We start from the raw sequence: 22,248 nt of genomic DNA on the forward strand, positions 1-22,248 counted from the left end.
GATTTCTCAAATCAGACCCATAAAAGAGTCCGGATTAGAAAGGAGAAGGGAAAAATGATAAACTGCGCTTTAGATCTGGCAAATTATTTGTGTTTTTATTCACACTTTGATTTGGTTTATGGATCATGATCATGGCGTAGCAGGAGATCTTTTGTGAGTTGGCTGGTAGAAAAAGAAAGCCTTCACCATCACGAAAAGAAGTACATTATGGCCCTTTTCCACTACCCTTTTTCAGCTCACTTCAGCCCGACACGGCTCGCGTTTCGACTACCTTAGAGCAGCACGACTCAGCTCGCTTCAGCCCTGCTTAGCACCCAAAACTCGCACGGTTTTGGAGTGGGGCTGAAGCGAGCCAAACCGAGCCAAGTGGGGCTAGGGGCGTGAGGAGACACTCCCCTGTGCACTGATTGGTGAGGAGGAGTGCCCACACACGCCCCGCGAGCACGCTGGGATCTGTAAACACCGCAAACCCGGAAGAAGAAGAATTACGAATTACGAGAATTTCTGAAGCCTTATGCGCCTCGCCTCATCTATACGCTCTTGCCAGTATCTGTCGGCGTTGTCGGTGACAACAAGCTACAGCACCAAGACCAGCAACACTAACGACTCCATGTTTATTGTTTACTATCCGGGTCGTGAGACTACCACTTAAAAGGTCACTGATGTCACTGTTTGCGCCGCCTAACGACGTCACGTGACGTCCACCCACTTTCGCTAACTCCACCCAATGTGTCCACCCACTTCCAGCCAGCACGGTTCAGCGCAGTTGTAGTCAAAATGCAACCCCAACAGCCCCACTCAGCTCGACTCAGCCCAACTCAGCACCGCACGGCTCAGCCCGACTCAGCCGCGTTGGTAGTGGAAAAGCGGCATTAGAGTGAAATGATTTTCTTCACATGTCCTAGTTTGTTAGTCAGTCAGAGTGCAGGGTATGGTATGCCATGGTACAGCATCTTGGAGCAGAGACGGTTAAAAGCTTTGCTCATGAGCCCAACAGTGGCAGCTTGGCAGTGCTGGGCTTGAACTCACGACCATTTGAAATATTTCAGGTATCAACCCCCGAATCTGGCCATATCAACACTGTACTGGAAAGCCTGGCTCCTGCTGCTTGTGGTGGCAGCTTTCAACCCGCAGAAAATCGGTGAGGCCTTCAGAGTTCTGCAGTGCTTTGTAATAACCTTGAAACATGGCTTCATCGGCTTCGTTATTTCTTTGCAGGTCTGGCAGCTTGGGATGGCTACCCTACTCTGAAAATGCTCATGGAGATGGTCATGACCAAGTAAGAAAATATTTATTTCCCCCTGGCAATGTTAAGTATTAACATTGCCAGTAAGTGTATTAAGGCTATTGTAGGTTAAAAGTAGTATAGTATTATATGAAGCTGAGGGTGGGGGCTAATATTCCGGGAATTAAACTCAGAAGATCCGAGATTAAATTCGACAATTTACAAGAAAAAAAAATCAGATATTCTCAGAGATTGTAAAGTCATAAATTTGCAAGAAAAAAAAAGTCAAAACGGGCGGCACGGTGGTGTAGTGGTTAGCGCTGTCGCCTCACAGCAAGAAGGTCCGGGTTCGAGCCCCGTGGCCGGCGAGGGCCTTTCTGTGTGGAGTTTGCATGTTCTTCCCGTGTCCGCGTGGGTTTCCTCCGGGTGCTCCGGTTTCCCCCACAGTCCAAAGACATGCAGGTTAGGTTAACTGGTGGCTCTAAATTGACCGTAGGTGTGAATGTGAGTGTGAATGGTTGTCTGTGTCTATGTGTCGGCCCTGTGATGACCTGGCGACTTGTCCAGGGTGTACCCCGCCTTTCTCTTTTTCTTATTCACTTTTTATAGCTGATGTGGTTCCTTGACAAAAAACAATTTTATCGAGTTTTGTTTCTCGTAAATTTGTGACTTTTTTCCTTATACATTTGTGAATTTTTTTTTGCTTATAAATTTGTGACTTTAATCCCATAGAATTTCTGAGGGTTTTTTTTATTTTTATTTGTCCCTTGCAAATGTATTGCTTTAATCTTGGAAAGTTCTCCGAATTTTCTGATATATATTAAGCGCCGTAATATATATATCACACACACACACACACACACACACACACACACACACACACACATACATACATACATACATACATACATACATTCAGGGTCTCATCTCATTATCTCTAGCTGCTTTATCCTGTTCTACAGGGTCGCAGGCAAGCTGGAGCCTATCCCAGCTGACGACGGGCGAAAGGCGGGGTACACCCTGGACAAGTCGCCAGGTCATCACAGGGCTGACACATAGACACAGACAACCATTCACACTCACATTCACACCTACGCTCAATTTAGAGTCACCAGTTAACCTAACCTGCATGTCTTTGGACTGTGGGGGAAACCGGAGCACCCGGAGGAAACCCACGCGGACACGGGGAGAACATGCAAACTCCGCACAGAAAGGCCCTCGCCGGCCACGGGGCTCGAACCCGGACCTTCTTGCTGTGAGGCGACAGCGCTAACCACTACACCACCGTGCCACCCCTACATTCAGGGTGTTTAAAAAAATTTGATATAATTTGAGATGTAAATATTCCAGAATATATCAAATTTTTTGAAACACCCTGTGTGTCTATCTATCTATCTATCTATCTATCTATCTATCTATCTATCTATCTATCTATCTATCTATCTATCTATCTATCTATCTATCTATCTATCTATCTATCTATCTATCTATCTATCTATCTATCTAGATATCTATCTAGATATAGACACACACACCTACCTATAATGACCCTGATATGCCATTGTAGCCAAGTCTTTGTTCTTTAAAAAAAAAAAATCAGCCTCTGTTTCTTCCACTTGCATTTTGTCTCTGTACAAGTCTACAGTAGAAATGACTTGGCCAAATGCTACATTCCAGCCTACTGAGTTCCTACTTGATATTCTGACAGTCCAGTCAAGCACTCCAGTCCTGTATAAACAGAGAAAATGGCTGTGCTTGATTAGCTGGTATTTCTTCTTTTGCTGTATGAACACTTTCAAACTCAACAAAGAAGCTTCCTTCTGTAAGCATAATCACATCACTGATAGTCAGGCCGAGGTTGTTGAGTTTACTAGTTCGAAATCCAACATTAAGCGGCGTTTCGTTTCAGTATTCCGAGGAGTTTGGAAATTTTCACATTCAGAGTTGAGAATGGAAGACAGGAGTCCAGGGAAAGCTCAGTTCCATGATGTAGAGCAGTTTGTCTTTTCATATTGATAAAAAGTTTCCACTGGGAAAAAAAATGGTTAAAGGGGACGTGCCATAGACTTTTCAATTATTTTATATTATTCTCTGAGAAGCTTTTGTAAACTTAAAAAAAAATGGAAAAAATGCTTTGGTTCTTTTTCCTTGTGCTGTTTTAGCAAGGGCTGAAAACTGTCCAGGATAAGACGGGCTGGTTTTGCAGCTGTGCCTTTAAAAATCAAATATGCAAATAGCTTCGCTCTGATTGGCTAATATCTTTAAACAAGTGCTCTGTTTGCCACATGAATTAGCATTGTGCAGTTTGCAAACGAGTCGTTCTTTTTGAACATCTTTTTAGCAAGTTGTTCATACTGGTTCGCCAGCACACCTGAGTCATTGTTGGGTGGTGGTGGTGTTTTTTTTTTTTTTTTTTTTTTCCCCCCCCTGATTCAGTTGCTCCCAGTCAACTGCATGCAGTTGGTCGGAAAACTTTGGTGTCACTAAGGGGTCATCCATAGGGTATTAGGCAGAAAAAGAAAATTACCAGTCAAAAATAATATTTTATATAATCCTGATGAGCGCCGCAGGCGCGAAGTCCCTCTAGGGGGGTCTGGGGGCATGCCCCCCCCATAAAATTTTTGAAATTTAGACTTCATTTCCTGCATTCTAGGACATTTTCAGGGTGAAATGGCGTGTAATTTTTAATCAGAAATATTGCATATTTTTACTTTGTATTTTTTTCAGTTTCACTCCTGAATGTATCAGATGTATGTATGGTGTTTGATTTGGTAACAAAAGTGAAAAGAAAATAAACAACAATGAATTGTATATAATCTTTTGATCTAGTTACAGTATTGAATAAAAAAAAAAACCCAACAGTATTCTATTTTACGTGGCACAAATTAAATCGCAGAATGTCTGTCACTGACTGTCATCCATAATATTTTGACCAAACTACTCAAAAATTAAAATTAACTTTGAAAGAACGGGAACTGAGTTTCTTTGGTTTACACAAAGATTACAGACGTCTAGGGGCCTGCAAGAATCGGTCTGCTGCTGCATCAAAGTCAAATTCCTGACGATCTAACTTTTCGTAGCTTTGTCTGATAAGCTGCTCCAGCCTAACTATACTTAATTTTGTTCTCAACTTGGTTTTGATCCTGTTCTGAACAGAAAAGACTCGCTCAGCCTCTGCATTGCCAACAAGCACACATATTGCCATTGACATGAGGTGAAACATGCTTGGATAGAGCCGCTGATTTGGCATGTTTGGACCTCCAAATATCTTCATCATGAGCTGAGTTGGTCTTGCAAAATGACCCTCTTCCTGCCATTCATCATCACCATCTGTTGAGAACCTGTTCTGGTATACTAGTCGCTTGAAGACAAGAAATTCTCCTCTTGCCTGTCTGAGGGTCGTTATCCCAATCGATCAGACGGCGACCCCCCCCCCCCCCCCCCCACGTGGGGGGGGGGGGGGGGGGGGGCACCTCCGTGGCTGGAGGCTCGCAGGCGCCTGCTAGGCGCCTCTGTCCTCCTAAACCCAGATGCGCCTCGCGCCTCTCAAGGCTCTCTCCCCCGACCTCCCGACACGCGCCTCCCGCGTCACGCCGTGCGAACGCCTCGGCCCACCCCCCGCGGACGCGCGTGGCTGCCGGTGGATCCTTCCACTCTGGCTTCCCGCGCGCGCCCCGGACCAGGACGAGACGGGGTCGCGGCCACGGGCGCGAGAGGCTCAGGCTGAGGCGACGAGAGGCGAAGGGCCGCCAAAAGGGGAGAGGGCCCCCCTCTCCCTTTTTTTCGAAAACCCCATCCGAACGCGACCTCAGATCAGACGAGACGACCCGCTGAATTTAAGCATATTACTAAGCGGAGGAAAAGAAACTAACCAGGATTTCCTCAGTAGCGGCGAGCGAAGAGGGAAGCGATTAAATATTCTGATTTTTCATTTCAAGTTTTCAGTATTTTTCGTATTAAACTGTGTTTCTTACGATTTGTAAATGATGGCGGAACATAACTGGATTTATCGGATGACGTGGGAGTATTCATGTGCGAAAATTTTCGGCATTATCGTCCGTTTCAGTATCCGTCTGTGTGTATACTTGCCCGCTGAAATCGGCAATCGCCCGTCAAATTTACGGGTGGACGGGTCTCTGCCTAATACCTTAGTCATCCATAATTTTCATCATTATCATGAGTCTACAAAGAGTAGACTTTTGAGCAACCCCCCTCCCCCCCCCAAAAAAGTGTACATTAGCGGACAAAAAAATGATGATGGATCTACGTGGAATAGGAATTCAAAATAAAACCATGTCTTGTATTACTTTTTATTAAAATCGGATGACCGGACAATACAAAGATTCACAAGAGAAGAAAAGAAGACACAAGACGGGTCCAGAAGTTTTCATCGAAAGCAGGCGATTCATTTTTGAAAATTAGGGACTGTCTTTTTCAGGGGAGCTGTTGCCTTTTGGCTCCTCATGAACAATAGGAGCTGGGGCTGGTCGTGCACGACTTTCATTCTGAAATGGAAGAAAAGAAGATTGACTGTATAAAATTCAACTGACTGCTAACACAAGTACAATACCCATATGATATCCTACGTACCGTTTTACACGATAAATAATTCCGAATTGTAAAAGTCGACTTGATTTTTTCCATCCGGACGATCGTTTGCCGGCACAGCTCAGCTTGCTTTGAAACGTTCATTTTTGATTCTTTTCAAGCAGCCTGTCCTAACCTAACTGCCTCCTGCCGCTTCTCAGATGAATGCAGGAAACAGTAAACGTTTAAAAACTGCTCGTACTCGTTTGAAGGAGTCTTGTGAATAGCGGTATTTCTGCTACTCACAAATTTGTAAATGCCATCAAAATCTGGGTCAGCCATTGTTGTATTGAAGAAAGAAAGCGTGTAGCGCTAGCTGGCAACACCGATGTGGCGCGAAATTTTTGACATGGCGGCCGCCGATTCGCACATTGACGGATCATCATTTTTACATTTTTAAAAAGTGTACGCTTGGTCATTAACGCCCTCCCCCCCGCGTATGGTTTGTACGCTCGTGATAATGATGAAAATTATGGATGACCCCTAACCAGTGCACGCGACAATGGGTTAATAATCAACAAAGAGCAAGAAAGTGTAGACTAGTGTAGACTCTTCAGAAAATACCTGGTTGAGTTTCTCGAACTGTTTGAAAGAATTGGGTCAGTAAATGAATGGAACTGCCCATCACTACATGGAATTGTTTTGCTGCAGTCTTCACAGTGCTGTTTTTATAGATGACATCCAGATGCTTGTGGACATATGAAACAAATATTCCTGAAACTATGTACAGTGCTGTGCAAAAGTCTTAGGCACATTTAAAGAAATGCTGTCGACCAAAAATGGCTTAAAAATAATACAATGAAATGTTTCACCGTTAAAAAAAAAAATACTATAAACAGCAGTAAGCCATAATAAATGAAGCAAAGTCAATATTTGGTGTGAGACGACCCGCTGCTGAAAAAAGAAATAGTAGTCTCAGGTACAGTGAGTGCAGTTTGATAAGGAAATGATCTGTAGGTTTTACTGAGCATCTTACAGAACCAGCCACAGTTCTTCTGGACACTTTGACTGTCACGCTCGCTTCTTCATTTTGCACCAAAACCCAGCAGCCTTCATTATGTTTTCTTTTTTAATCTGAAAAGTGCTCTTTTATGGAATATGCTGCTCAGATACAAACTTTTTTTTTTTCTGTGATACTTAATTTCGTGCTGGAACGCGAATGTTTGGACTCGAAAATGTTTTTGTACCGACTCAATAATGTAAAGGCATAAAATAGAAATCTATAACAAAGTTCGTATGGAAAAAATTAGGGTGCGTAAGACTTTTGCACAGGACTGTACATTTTAATATTTACTAGTGCTGTCAAGCGATTCAAATATTTAATCGCGATTAATGTCGCGACTGTCATAGTTAACTCGCGATTAATCGCAATTTAATCGCACATTTTTGTCACACGAAAAACCATTGTAATTCTCTTACCAGCATAAAAAAGTGAATGGGCTTGTTTTGTACCAATGTTTTTTTTATTGCAAAGCATAACACGTCTTGACACAGCCACTGCAAACTGAAACCTAAGCTGAGCACCGTGGCTCTTCGTCCCGAGACTAGCAAGAGAACCATGAGTGAAGTAATCTACTGCTTGAGTTAGTCTCTAATCAGAGAGACAGGTTACACAGGGACGGTAGGCTTGACATGCTTGATTATAATATAAAGTACACTATTATATTAACTTTAAGTTGTTCGTTGATAAATATTGCATTGAATCTGAGCTTTACTGTTTCAGCTCACTTAACACATTTTGTACTTTTACACTTTCTGCCTGTTGATGCGTCGCGCTGTCCAATCAGAGGCGGCCAAATTTGCATATTACAGGAAGGATTTCTGGGATAGCATTGAGTTTACAGTTCAGAGGGATCTGGCTTCTTTAGACGCTGTCTTCTTAAAACTGAATAAATATTTAAAAAGAGCCAAATGAGCCAGTCTTTTGAACGGCTCTTTTCAAAGAACGGATCACAAAGATGCGGATCCCATCAAAGAGCCATAAATCCCATCTCTACTAGCGCGCCCTGCCCGCGCTGGTTCTTTGGGGGGAAGGCAGAGGACTCTGGCTGTGCGGGACGTGGCATTACAGTCTAGCTGCTATCGGTTTTCTAACCAAAGTCTCTGTTCCAAGTTCCTGGCAGTTTCAAAAGCTTATGAAAAACCTACATCATGTCACAGAGCGTTAATCTCGCGATAAAAAAATTATCGCCGTTAAAATTGAGTCAAGTTAACGCGTTAATAACGCGACATTTTTGACAGCACTAATATTTACACAGCTTGTGTACCCGATCACATCCCTAACACTGGGCAAGCTGCCTTGTCAAGCTTTCCCCAAACTAGCAACTGACAATGGCCTGAAGTGCCTGAATATTTGATTTTTTTTTTTTTGTTTTTTACTTTTGGTTTGCGAACTTGCGGTCGGCACAGTAGAATTGTCACAGCTCCATCTTTCAATATCGGCTGACAGCAGAGTAATTCCCATGCTTAGCTCACTTTAACATAATGCCAGCGGGTCCGGTGCTTGTGAGGAAAAAATGGCACACCTTTGCAAAGAGAGTTCTGTCAAGCCGTGAGTGGAGATAGTCAGATGAGGGGGCGGTATAATTCTTATGAGCGCCCCTCTTCACGTAAGAAAGGGAGCCAGATCTGAACAGCTTGTTGAATCACAGGTTTTCTGACCTAGGCAGCACAAAAGAAACTGACTGGATTGTTTTATTCAGAGTTTGTGAGTTGATGGCGTTGGTAAGCACTGAAAAAGTGAGTTTTGAATTGTCAGTGTAACGTCTGGAGGAGTTTAATATGTTATTTGTTAATCGTTCAGACAATTTTGGCCTTATCAATACCGCAAAAATTCACGGGAGAATTTTCATGCAAGCCCCATCTGTAACTGGGACACGTTGCAGTTTCAGCAGTTTGTCTTAAACTAGTTAAAAGCATATCATAATCAGCATTTTCAGCAATGTAAATATAGGAAGCATTTTTGGTCCATATAATGTAGCCTTAAAGCAGATACACAGAACCTTTTTATTTTTAAATAAGTTTCTGAGTTGATAGTATCTCCATCCTTGACTCTTGTATGCTGCATAAATGGGAATTTAAAATATATATTTTTGAGAGTTAAAATCGACCGCAAAGTTGGCATTGGAGCTGCCCCGCTGAGCCAGCCAGCCCTGAGTGCGTGACATCACAGCGGTAACCGGTTTTAAGGCCGAGGCCTTTTACAGCTATAGACCAAAGTCATATCAATAAAAATTGATGGTGAAAGTAAGAAATACAGTTACTGACTTGCTCAACTAAGACTGATTTGATTTCATTGATTGTGGGTTGACTCTCATTAAAGCAGGATAGGTGTTATAACTTATGCAGCATACATGTACATGCATGCATTTTCACTGATAAAACGTAAAAGGCTAATTAAATAATCAGATTAACTGAGACAATCACATTCTGAAGCAAATTAAATAATCTTATACCAGTAACTTAAACACACAATACAAGTTACATGTATTAATCTAAATGCAGGTAAAGAACGTGTTTTTTTTTTTTTTTATCCAAATGAGAGTTGCATCTTACCCATCTGCGTTCTCGCTTCTTGAAGGCCGAGCTTGTGGCCGATTTTTTTTTATTTTTTTTTAAACAATCTGACTTTCAGTTGTTCATTCAGTTGTCCGTTCATTCACTTCTTCCACGTAAGGGCGAGATGGCAGCGATATCCAGTTTAGAAATCAGACAGCTGCTCCACTCATTCTCCATTACGGAGTACTCCACCATTACTGCTCGGCTCAGGCAATTACTAAAACACGGAACGGAATAGAACGTCACCGGTTTCAGCAACAACCATGGGGAGGTCACTGCCCGAGTGATATGTCCCGTCCCGTTCCATCCCAGGTTTTAGCAACAACCCTCGGCTCACTCTCCGGGAGAACTGGTGCAACTGAACTCACTTTCCTTTTAAAAAATAAATAAAATAAATGCTTTCCTTTTCTTGTAGTTTTCTTTAATTGTTAGTACTGCACCCTCTTTCAACACGGGCTTATATCCAACACTCCTCAACAGATCAGAGGTCTCGTACGAGTCTTCAGTAAAATGTGCAGAGCAGAGGAGAGACCACTTCATAGGCGCCCAATGTGCCTGTGAACTTCTCGCAAAACGCATCCAAATCTTTGCAGTTTGAACATTCTTGGGCCATGAATGCAACGTAAATCCACCTTCTGTCGTGTTGCTGCACCCGCCAGCAACAAATCTACGTGGCATGGCGATAAATTAGCTCAAAATGGAGGATCGGAGTTGCAGTCAGCTCTGTGTTTTAGTATAGCGGAAATGGCGATGAGACCGATAAACTTCCTGCTGTGACGTTACGGACGTCAAGGTCATTTACGCAGACCGCTACCTATATAAATCACTTTAATCGTAAAAATTACTATATTAGATTTATTGTTGACGCTTAAAACTATTCCTGTGCCATTCTTGAGGTCTCAAGGCATTTATAAACAAAACGTGAGGCCATGGCTCTGCATATATGCTTTAAAAACATTTTCATTACAGTAAGCCTAATGAAACACCACAAGCTATAAAACTCAAGAATAAACGCTCTCGCCCTGCGTTCAGCAACTACTCCTATCCACCATGCACGGTGGCTGACGAGGAGACAAAGACGGAGATGATTAGCCGCGAGCTACAGATCTCCCAGAAGGAGCGTCAGGAGATCCTGGCCTTCGAGAGCCACCTGGCAGCTGCATCCACCAAGCAGACCATCACTGAGAGCAACAGCCTGCTGCTCTCCCAGCTCACCAGCCTGGAGCCCAAGTAGGTGTCCAGCATGTACAGGATTTTATAATAGATGTGATCAGTTAGGAAGACGTCATTCCATTTACAGTTTAGTTCCAGTAACAGACGAGTTATTGTCCGTCGTCTATCTCTATACTCAACATTGTCTGTGCGTACGTCATCTCAGGGGTCCACCACGCAGACCACCACCACACATCCAGGAACAGCTGAAGAGTCTGAACCAGTCACTGCGCTTGGGACATCTCCTGTGCCGCAGCCGCAACCCAGACTTCCTACTCAACATCATCCAGAGACAGGTGAGACGTCCTGATGAGCAATTTTAAGTTTCTACATTTATCCGTTGGAGTGATATTAGTATTAATTTGTTATTCAGATGAGAATAAAAAAAAAGATCAATCTACCGTATAAGAGATCGGTATGATGTAATTCTGTGTGAATAAATACTAGACAATTGAGCAACAATCGGAGTGAAATAATATAATTGCTGCTATTTTGAGCACTGACTACGTCAACGTTATTGCGTCTGTGCTTCATTAAGAATTTGTTTATTTATTAATTATAAGACAAATGACTGAACTAGTACGCTTGCCTCCATACAGCCCTTCTTCACCAAGCAGTAGTGCAGCGGATTCTCCCTGTCGTGTTGCCTCATTAGCTATATTAGTAGCTAGCTACGCTGACTGGCCACTTTATTAGGAAGACCCATCCACTTGCTGTTGGATGCAGTTCTCTAATCAGCCAATCCCTTGACAGCAGCACAACGCATCAGATCAAATGCAGATACAAATCAAGAGCTTCAGTTAATGTTCACTTCAAACATCAGAACGGGAAAAATTGTGATCTCAAAGTGTGACTTTCTTTCACTGTGGCATGGGTGTTGGTTTGAGCCAGATGGACTGGTTTGAGTATTTCAGAAACTGCTGATCTCCTGGGGTTTTTACACACAACAGTCTCTAGAGTTTACACAGAATGGTGCGGAAAACAAAAAATGTAACATTGAGTGAGCGACAGTTCTGTGGTTGGAAACAAACGCCTTGTTGATAAGAGAGGTCCGAGGAAAATGGCCAGATTGGTTCGAGCTGCCAGGAAGGATATAGTAACTCTTTACAACTGTGGTGAGCAGAAAAGCATCTCAGCATGCAACAGCAGAACAAGTTCAAGATCAGTCGTCCTTTACGTCTGAAAACACCAAGATAAATGAAGAACGCTTGTTAATCTGTACTCCTCACTTCTCTGCCTCTGTTGTTCAGCCTGTGTGAATCCCTGCTGTTTTTCCCCTTTGTTTCTCCAGGCATCTTCACAGTCCATGCCATGGCTGGCCGACCTGGTGCAGTCCAGCGAGGGCTCGTTGGATGTACTGCCTGTTCAGTGCCTGTGTGAATTCCTCCTTCATGACGCAGCTGACGACTCTTCGTCTGCTGACGACGAAGACGAAGGAGAGAGCAAAGAGCAGAAAGCAAAGAAAAGACAGGTGTCATACCCTTTGCTCTTCTTACATAATTATAGCTGTAAATAACATACGATAGCTTATAGAGATCTTACAGTCATGTGACCGGAAAGTACACAACCCCCATCTTGTCGGTCAAAAACACCGCTGAATACTGCTGCACTCGTGTACAGAATGGATCAATTTCAACCGACGGACTACACGGCTCATTTTTCTAATGAACAGATAACTAGATATATGTCTAAAATAAACGATCTACAGATTTGTGACCCTTATGGCTTACCGGACGGAGTTTTCACGACCGGATTTTGAACTGCCAGCGGAATACCCGGACGTGTACGATTACCTCATTAACTTTCCCTCGCTGTTCAGTGGTAAAGCACTGCGTGCCTATAAATCTCTGGACAGTTATCTTTACAGAAATTCAGGATTTGTCAGCGACTCAGATGTGGCATCTTGTAAACAAGAAAATAATCCTCATTGGATGGGTAAGTCACTTAAGTATTGAGTACAGCACTGACCAGCCGATTATAGAATAAGGTAATTCCAAATCGTCCGTCTTGTTTACCATGGATCTGGCGTTGGAGAGGTAGAGGCTTGGCAGTGGAGATTTGAGTGGCTGTTTTCTGAGCTTAGTCAACAGGCCGGCTCTGCCTGTAGCCTCGCTTTTGCTTCCGCTCCCGGCGCCGCCTCCTTCCCTTTGCTTCCAATAACAATCCACGGAGACCCCGCTGGTCTCGCCATCTCGTCTGGAATGATGTTTTTTTTTTTTTTTTCTCGTCCGGAATGTTGTGCATGCGATGGAAATCGCTACAAACCGTCATTTTCTGCTGGAAACCAATGTCCAGTAAGTCCATACGGTTGTAGTGGATATTGAAGTCCGGTACAGACGAACAACACGCAAAAATACACACAAAAAACATAAAAAACGTGCACAGGTAGGGAGAGCTTGTAGCCGCAGCCGTTGTAGTAGAATTGTATATAGTAGGGTTTTCCAGAAGAAAAGGTAGAAGTAAAAGCAGAAGTAGAACCAGAAGTAGAAGGCGGAATATGGCGTTTGACCGACACGATGGCGTCTGTCACAATCTGGATCGGCTGTGACATCACATGCAAGTGCTCCATAGAAAGCCTCAATCACTCCAATCCCTGTCACTTGTGATCATGCTTCTGGCGGCGGCGTGTGGCACGGGTTGCTAGTTCAGCCTCACAGCTGGCTCGACCCTGTCGCAGGTTCTGGCGCCACTCATCTTGGTTTTGTGTCTCTTCATACCAGGTTGTACTACTGATGGCAAATAGCTTCAGATCGTCTTTCGCGCAATCTTTCCATCTTTTTTTTGGCCGTCCACGGTCCCTGGTGCCATTCTTTAGTTCTCCAAACAAAAGTTGTTTTGCGATGCGGTCCTCTTCCATCCTTGATACATGGCCTAACCACCTTAGATGATTTGTTCTCAGCGTTGTCTCCACAGTTGTTGAATTGGCTCTTGACAGTACCTCTTGGTTGGTGATATGTCACCACCAGTTGATGGTCATGATGCGACGCAAGGACTGTTGGTGAAACACTTCTAGTCTGTGGGTGTGATTAGCTAGAGTGGCCCAGGTTTCACTGCCATATAAGAGAGTAGGGAGGACAACAGCACTGTATACTGCAAGCTTTGTTGTTATGGAGAGTCCCGATCGTTTCCAGCACCTTGAATCAAGGGACTTGTAGGCTGCTGCAGCACAAGATATCCTCTGACTGATTTCATGGTCCGGTGAGGCATCGTCAGACATTACACCACCAAGGTATGTGAACCCGCTTAAAGTGCATATCACGGGTAAATTCAGGAGCAAGATCAATGTAATTCTCCTATTTTATATTAATCTTTGGTCAAATATCTGTCACATTTTGCATTTTGTGCAATTTTTTTTTACCTTGCACAATACCAGAAAAATTCAGTTGAAATCAAGCCATTTGAGGCGAATTGGTCCGCCTCTGAAAAAACTTGGCATTTGGATTTCCCGCCAAACACTGATTTTCGTGACATCGCGTGCAGGACGCCTCCCTCTGAATCCTACGTCAGTGCTGGTTTGTTTATGAGAAAACGACCTGGTGGTTTTCTGCAAATTTCTTCAACGTTATCACGTAATTATTAAAATGGTTAACAGATGTATCATAGGAGGGTGTAGCAACACCAATCTTGATGGGATTAGTACTCATCGTTTTCCAAAAGACCGGACAACAAGAGAGAAATGGGAGCGCTTGGTCTACACAGGCTGTGCACTGAAACCGTGCAAGCTCTCGCAGCCTGCTGGCGCTTCCACAGGTGACGTCACGAATCTGGCTCCAGACTCCCTTGGGATTTTTCCAGACGCGTTTTGTTATTGTATTTTTTTCTGCTGTAGACAGATGGCCTTGTGCAAAATTACCCTTCTGGATGAGTGTGTAAAGGGGCATACTTTCATATAAAAAAAAAAAACGAAATTGGTCCAGGATATGCACTCTTTTTACCCCTTAAAGCAGTTGCTACAGCCACCCTTGTATATGTATATACTGTTCACCCTTAGAACATATTTACAAGAAAAAAAAGTCTAAAGACAAGGTTTTTAGACAAGGCGTCATATGTCGTCATTATGGGATATACACGGGGTCATCATATGTCGTCATTAAGGGGTAAAGAGTTAAGCTGGTAATCATCCAACATGATAGGAGGGGGGTCATCACAGTTCTGGTGGAGGACTTCTGTTTTTTTTTCCTTGCTGATTGTCAAGTCCCAGCTAGAGCACGCAGTGTTCAGTGAGTGTGTGGTGGCTTGGAGATCTTCAACTTTATCGGTAGCACATGAGGCATCATCAGCATATAGAAATACGCCTAGGGTATAGCAAGCCTAGGATATAAATAAAACCCCACAAAGAAGCATTGCATTTACCAAGAAACCTCTATATTTATCTTTAGAGCATCCATCTGCTTTGCAGTATGATCCCTCCCCCTTAATTGCAGAATCATCGGAACAATACTTTATAGGCAGATTTTTCTTCCAGTCTTTGAAACCCAGTTATAATGTAGCCAGGTGTCCGTGTTCCCCATAAAGTGTGTAATTCCTCGTGTTGACTGTTCTTTAAAAATAATCCTGCTCTACCCGTACAGAGGCAGCAGAAGCAGAGACAACTCCTAAGCCGGCTACAGGATTTGCTTTTGGGGCCTAAAGCAGACGAACATACAACCTGCGAGGTGCTGGACTACTTCCTGCGCAGACTCAGCTCCTCTCAGGTGGCATCCAGAGTGCTCGCCATGAAGGTAGTGTATAGAACGGCCTGCGCAGGCATGTACAGTCGCCAACTCCAGATTTAGAAAAAGAGTCCAAATGAATAACAGTTAAAAAGTAAAAAAACAAAACTGGTTTTAAAATTAATGGCACCTTCACAATGAATACACCGCGAGTTGGCCTAGTGGTAAGCGTGTCCGCCTGTCAGTCGGGAGATCGCGAGTTCTACTCACGGTTGGGTCATACCAAAGACCATCGTAAAAATGGTACCTACTGCCGTCTGGCAAGGCACGCTGCAATACAAATGCAAGTGAGGAGTCAAATTTTCGCGGTTACCGGAGGACCAGACCCCCACTGTAACCCTAGCTATGTAATAGGCGAGAGGCCGAGGGCTACGGAAACGGAGATCAGCGCCACCCTATGTGCCACATGGCGTGGGAAGGACTTCACAATGAATATTTCTTTGGCTCTAATTTAAAGGTCCCATGGCATGAAATTTTCACTTTCTGAGGTTTTTTAACGTTAAAATGAGTTCCTCTGACTTTCTTAAGTCTAGAAATTGTGGCTAGAAATTTCATTATGTGTAAACCAAACTATGCCCAACATTTGAGAATGGCGCGTCAAAACGGCGCGTTGATAAGCTCTTCCCTTTACTACGTCAGCAAGGGAGATGATCCCCACGCCCCCCCCCCTCTGGATTCCCACCCACTGTATGGATTGCCCCGCCCAGTTGTAGTGAGGAGACCATAGAGAACACAACAACATGGCATCACCTAAGCGAGCGAAACATGGAAATTGCGCTGTACATGGATGTGACAATACAGAAAAGAGTCTGTTTTTACTGCCGACGGGAGAGCCCCTGAAGACGCAGTGGCTTAATTTTATTTACTTCAATAATACGCCGTCGAGTCTACCTAAGACGGTGTATGTTTGTCGGAAGCATTTTCCTGATGAATGTTTCCACAACTTGGGACAGTACAGGGCAGGTTTTGCACATCAGCTGTCACTGAAGCCTGGGTCCGTACCAAGCATCCCTGCCGCATCAGCCACAAACACTGAACAAGTAAGTGTATAACTGTTAAGTCATTTTGCCGTGTTTTAAAATCGGTGCGTTAGCCTAGCAATGGCTACATTAGCTGTGCAGCTAACCGCTTCCTGCAGTTAGCCAGGTAATCTGCGCTACAAAACTAAAGAGCATGCAGCATGCTCTGTTAAACTGAGTTTAGTCTGGAAATTGACTGTAACTTATGAGCTTATGTTTGACTATTGCTCCGCAATGCATGTCTTCTGTTGGATAAGCGATATGTTGCTGTAGTTGCTGCTTCTATCCTCTTTGGTTATGGAGTGCGTGTTCAAGCCTAGGGTATTATACGTTCGTAAACTACCACTCCGAACACTCTCACTCTCTGTTCTCTGTGTCACGTTGAGTTTACGAAAGGAGTCCGAGGGAGAACGGGGTTTTGTCTTAGCAGCGTGGCTACAGGCGCTGATAGCAGCGAGTATGTGTGCGCGCAGCTTGGTCAAGCCCCTCCCCCTCCCCCCATGGCCCGCCCCCACCCTCTACCCTTCCCCACCTCCTGCTTCTCATTAGCAAAACGACGCACTGGGAAAAGCGCTGAAATGGGGCTTTCTCCCAGGAGGCTATATTTACGTGCCGAGGGTTCATTTCGAGAAAGGCTGCGGATATAACATCCGGAAACCTCCACGAGCCCGTTTAAAGCATCAGCAAACCACCATGCCATGGGACCTTTAAGGCGAGAGAGTAACAGCACTAAACTAGTTCCTGTCAGTGCTTTTTGTAGATTGCACTGACAAGGACCTTCTCATGCTCATTTGAATGAAGGGTGCCAATAATTCTTTGCCCGTCTGCTGCATGTTATGTAAGATTGAGTATTGAAATGTTATCCTCATCTGAACCTGCTTAGTTTCGTCTCTTAACTCCACTTGTTCCAACTAGTAGCAAGCTTTTTTGCTTTTTTTGCCTTAATAAAGACAGCAGTGCCTTGCATCATACACTGGCAGGTGAGTGAGAGCCCCTGCTGATAACTATCGGGCCCCTACAGTGCTTGTAAAATTGAAAAACTGCATAATAAGTCAGAAAGAAAGCATATGTACGCTAATGTTGGCGACGGTTATAGTTTAGCAGTCAATGTGCTGATGTTGGTTAAGTACAGTATTGCATCGGAGCTAATTTGCGATTCTGTTCCCGGACTGGCAGGGTCTGTCGTTGGTGCTGTCTGAGGGAGGGATTAAGGACGGAGAGGAGCGAGACCAGCTGATGGAGGACGACTCCAGGGATGCAGAGCTTCTGCCTGCGTATCAGTGGCTCCTTCAGGACCTGCCTAAACTGCCGTTGTTTGACAGCGTGAGGGATATGACGGCCAACGCCCTGCAGCAGGTCAGCCTGCGATCCGGTTTAGAGCAGTTATCATGAATATATGTATTATCAGGATAAGTGAGGAAGATTTGCTGAAATAGCCCAGATTAGGCTTAAGTAAAGCGAGTGCTTTCTTTAAACTCCAGTAATCTATTGTGTCTCGTGCATTGGTCAGCATTTCTGTTTCTCGAGTTAAGTGCTGATGTCTTTTCCGAAGGCCATTCACATGGAGACTGATCCTCAGACCATAAGCGCCTATCTGATTTACCTGTCCCAGCATGCACCAGTAGGGGAGCAGGGTCTACACAATGATCTTGCACTGGTGAGGGTTCATTTGAGCCATAAGCGCTGTGGAATTGACTTAATGGTTGATGACTACGATACGGTACGTGTAATGCGTGTCTTTGCATTGCGTGCGTGTGTGTGTGTATCAGGATGTAGCCCGGCTGATTGTGGAGCGCTCCACTATCATGAACAGTCTGTTCTCTAAGCACTCGTACAGGCCAGAGTCAGATGCCACACTCATTTCCCTCATATCCATCTTCTCTACCTACATCTGTCGTATGAGGAAGACCAAGGAAGGAGAGGATCTTTACAGCTGGGTCAGCACAACGAAGTTCAGAATAATCATACACTCATCTGGAAATAGCCCTTTATTTTATTTTATTTTGTTTGGGTTAACTTCTTGTCTTCATGCTGGATTTAACAGTCCGAGTCTCAGGATCAGGTGTTTCTGCGCTGGACAACAGGAGAAACTGCTACAATGCACATACTGGTGGTTCACGCCATGGTCATTCTGCTCACACTAGGACCACCCAAAGGTATGCTACTTCTTGAAAACTGTTGGATTGAAATATCCAGTTTTTATTTCTGCATTTTTACCCATACGACTTGTACAAAACAGTTTAGGTCGAAATGACGTATGGAAAAAAAACGAACATCTTGTTTGAGCCTAAAGTAGATGTATTCACCCGTTTTCCCCACGAATCCCACAGCCGAGGTTCTCCCATCCCGTTTTTAACTTTTCCGAGTGAAAATGTCAGCTTCCCCCCAACACACAAAAAAAAAGATTATCTTCAGCCGAAATATTTCAGTGGCATCCAAATAAATAGTAAATGTGAACTATAAATTATTTCATATTAATGAACTCGGGGGGGGAATTCCATTCATAATGGTAGAAAGCAAAGATGCTGCATTAGAGGAGCGCTTGAAAGGTATCCGGTCATTTCACGCACAAGTGTTTTCACACAATTGTTGTAAACAACCCTGAAGATGCCCAGGTGTCAGGCGTTTGCGTGTAAAAAAAAAAAAAGCCCGATCATTGAAGCAGTCAACATGAACACACGCACAAACAAATATAAAAGTAAGCAGTGAGCACACTCCGCCAGACTTTGGGAGCATTTTGCTTCCTATAAACTCCATCGCTGGCCACTCTTTTTTTCTTTCAAAAAATTATGTTTTCCCTTGGATTTTTACGCGATATGCTTTTGTTAGGTTTTCTCAGCAAATAAAAACAATCTTTTTCGACGGCAAGAACCGCGTTACTATGGCACCAGGATTGTGTCAGTACTGTGCATGCGTTATCTAGTCAAGTGAGATTTAAACTTCATAAAAGTGAAGTCTGTTGATTTGTGGATTTTGTTGCCTGTTAAAGAGAATTTCTGACTAGATTTTTAGAATTGGAAGCCTTTATTTGTCACATATACATTACAAACCTGGAAGTGGACTGTTGGTGTAGTGCGTTAAATTGTTTGGAAGGAGAACTGGTAACGAACATACGGGCAACATCAAACATGGCGATTTCAAGATGGCGGAGTGGCGAAATACAATCGCTCATATTCTATCAGAATCTCAGCTACTTCTATAAATCCCTCAAACATCTTTAAACCCGGGCGGCACGGTGGTGTAGTGGTTAGCGCTGTCGCCTCACAGCAAGAAGGTCCGGGTTCGAGCCCCATGGCCGGCGAGGGCCTTTCTGTGCGGAGTTTGCATGTTCTCCCCGTGTCCGCGTGGGTTTCCTCCGGGTGCTCCGGTTTCCCCCACAGTTCAAAGGCATGCAGGTTAGGTTAACTGGTGACTCTAAATTGACCGTAGGTGTGAATGTGAGTGTGAATGGTTGTCTGTGTCTATGTGTCAGCCCTGTGATGACCTGGCGACTTGTCCAGGGTGTACCCCGCCTTTCGCCCGTAGTCAGCTGGGATAGGCTCCAGCTTGCCTGCGACCCTGTAGAAGGATAAAGCGGCTAGAGATAATGAGAGAGAGAGAGAGATGAGAGAAAAAAATGGATAATTGCAGTTGAAATATATACAAATATGATATATACTTGAGCATGTGTGTGAGTGTGTTGGGGGTGACCACGTGTTTCTGAGTAGAACAAAAGAGTTAGCTTTGGTAGCTAACTGTTTGTGAGGCCTGTGGCCTAAGAAAAGGTTAGCCTAGCTTGCTAACGAGACAATGCTAGCTAAGGTGTGTTTGTGTGTGGCCACGTGGCCTGACACAGAGTTAGTCTGTGTGTGGCCTGAACAAAGAGTTAGCATGGAATGCTAGCTAAGGTGTGAGGCCTGGTGACCACGTGTTTCTAAGTAACACAAAAGAATTAGCTTTGGATGCTAATGGGACAAAAGAATTAGCCATAGGCTAATTTCACTAGCTTATAACAGTACTAAATCCACTGAAATCTTGAGGTCCAGATATGTGTAAATAAGGAAATTGAGGATGTTAGTAGGAATAGAGAGAGAGCATGCAAAGCCTATCTATTAAACAATTGAGAGATTAAAACAAAATGATACAATCATCAATTCAACACGCTGCGTGTCTACAGTGTAAACAATTAAACCGTTCCTGAGTTTAAATTCACACTTCATAAAAGCTAATTCCTAAGACTAGGTTTTTGCCCAAAGATTGCCAGTCTTACTCAGTATTTTGCCTCTACGTAAAATTATGAAGAGATGTTCCGAGACTTTGGAGTTTCCGTTGTGAAGCACGTGAGTTGCTTCTGTAGAAAGCGCAGAGAATTTCTTGGTCCGATGGTTGCTCGTGATGAAAAGTCTCTGATCAGAATAACGTGCACAGCGCTTTAATTAGGAGGAATTTCGGTCGCTCCTAACTTTTAAATTAACTGCTTGGCGGCAGTTTGGTACGTACTTGATAATAGAAATAAAAACCGGTTGTAACTCAAGCTGAGTTTAAAAATCACGCGATCTTAGAGTCTACCGTGGCCAAAGGTAAACAAAGAAAAGCGTGAAACTCTGATTCTTGCAAGAAAGGAGAAAAAGACGTCTTATCTGGTTTGCTTGCCGGAGCAAATCTCTTTGTGCCTGCAGACCGCTGGTCCAGACAGAAAGAGAGAGAGAAGTCCTCCTTGTGTCCGTGTTGAAATCACGGCGCCAAAAGAGGAGGAGCTAGGAGTTTCCGGGTTTCTTATGCTTTCATGGAGGATGTGACGTTGGTGATCCCGCCCCCGCGTGACGCAGGTCAACGCGGAAGCTGGTGATGGGAGTTGTAGTCCTTAAAGGGATTGTTGTAGTTCTTAGACGGACTGTACCTACAACCCCGCCTTTCACCCGTAGTCAGCTGGGATAGGCTCCAGCTTGCCTGCGACCCTGTAGAACAGGATAAAGCGGCTACAGATAATGAGCTGAGATGAGATCTTTAAACGTGATCGGTGGGTATTTATAAGAAAGATTAAATGTTCTTAGAAATTGTGCTAAATGGCTTGTGTTAAATGACCGTAAAGCGCTCGGAACACCGACATAACTGTCAGTCGTTCTCGGATTCCTATGTTGATCGGCTCATCTTTCTTTTTTTGGGGGGAAGAAAACACAGCTCTTTTGGCATATTATTGCGCAAAATTTGTAAACGTTGGCTGGTCTGAAACGTCATTTACTTCATTTCTTTTGGTATTTTCCACTCATCCATGTCAATCCCATACCCCCCCAACCCCCAATTTTGTAATATTTGTTCTGGAGGTGTTCAAAGAAAAGTGGATTTTCATATAATTTGTGGAAAATTCACCCTTGCTCGTTGAAAACACTAAGACCCACTTTACACGGGGACGGTCTGAAACAAAAACGCAAAAGTCCATTTTCGTTCTCACTTTTTTTCTGCGTCTACACAACCGCTTTCAAGGAGGAAATCTGCGTCTATACGGTGACGCATAAATGTGTGGAATTCAATTGGATGTGCATGCCAGGTGGCTAGGTGGTGCTGTGAAAGACCTCCGCTATGTCTGCACGCATGCGCAACGTCTTCCGTCTTGTCTGATCTGCACATCTGCGCCGCGAAAACTTTGACTACTCTGGCTATGGTAAGTAAGAAAGTAAGTAAAAAAGTAAGAGCATGCTATACCCGCCTCTGTTCATTAACGGTATATGTGCAGATTCGGTATAGATGTTCGAAGGACTCCTGGACGTTTATTAAAGCTGCCAGAGCAGCTTGAAGGTCCGTTGGATCGATGTAATCAGACATGCTCTTACTTTTTTACTTACTTTCTTACTTCCCGGGCTGGCATGTACAGTATATGACATATGTATGACGTAAACGCGTACCCGACGTGAGCAGATCCGAGCAGAGTTTCGCGTATTGGGTAGTTTAGACGGAT

At 43.9% G+C, this 22,248-nt stretch overlaps 1 protein-coding gene across 3 annotated transcripts in view; it reads left to right on the forward strand.

Annotated features, from left to right (window-relative positions):
• The window catches only part of ints1 (integrator complex subunit 1), a 105,387-nt gene that overhangs the window by 35,974 nt on the left and 47,165 nt on the right, over positions 1-22,248 (forward strand). For all 3 annotated transcript variants that reach the window (XM_060943091.1, XM_060943090.1, XM_060943092.1), the window contains 10 exons: positions 1,050-1,141; positions 1,219-1,279; positions 10,403-10,600; positions 10,749-10,878; positions 11,874-12,053; positions 15,154-15,303; positions 17,490-17,669; positions 17,866-17,970; positions 18,083-18,250; positions 18,358-18,469. In XM_060943091.1, the coding sequence (XP_060799074.1) occupies positions 1,050-1,141; positions 1,219-1,279; positions 10,403-10,600; positions 10,749-10,878; positions 11,874-12,053; positions 15,154-15,303; positions 17,490-17,669; positions 17,866-17,970; positions 18,083-18,250; positions 18,358-18,469 (1,376 nt within the window). The remainder of the gene's footprint in view (positions 1-1,049; positions 1,142-1,218; positions 1,280-10,402; positions 10,601-10,748; positions 10,879-11,873; positions 12,054-15,153; positions 15,304-17,489; positions 17,670-17,865; positions 17,971-18,082; positions 18,251-18,357; positions 18,470-22,248) is intronic.

Source organism: Neoarius graeffei, chromosome 16, assembly GCF_027579695.1.
Source record: "Neoarius graeffei isolate fNeoGra1 chromosome 16, fNeoGra1.pri, whole genome shotgun sequence".
NCBI classification, from domain to species: domain Eukaryota; kingdom Metazoa; phylum Chordata; class Actinopteri; order Siluriformes; family Ariidae; genus Neoarius; species Neoarius graeffei.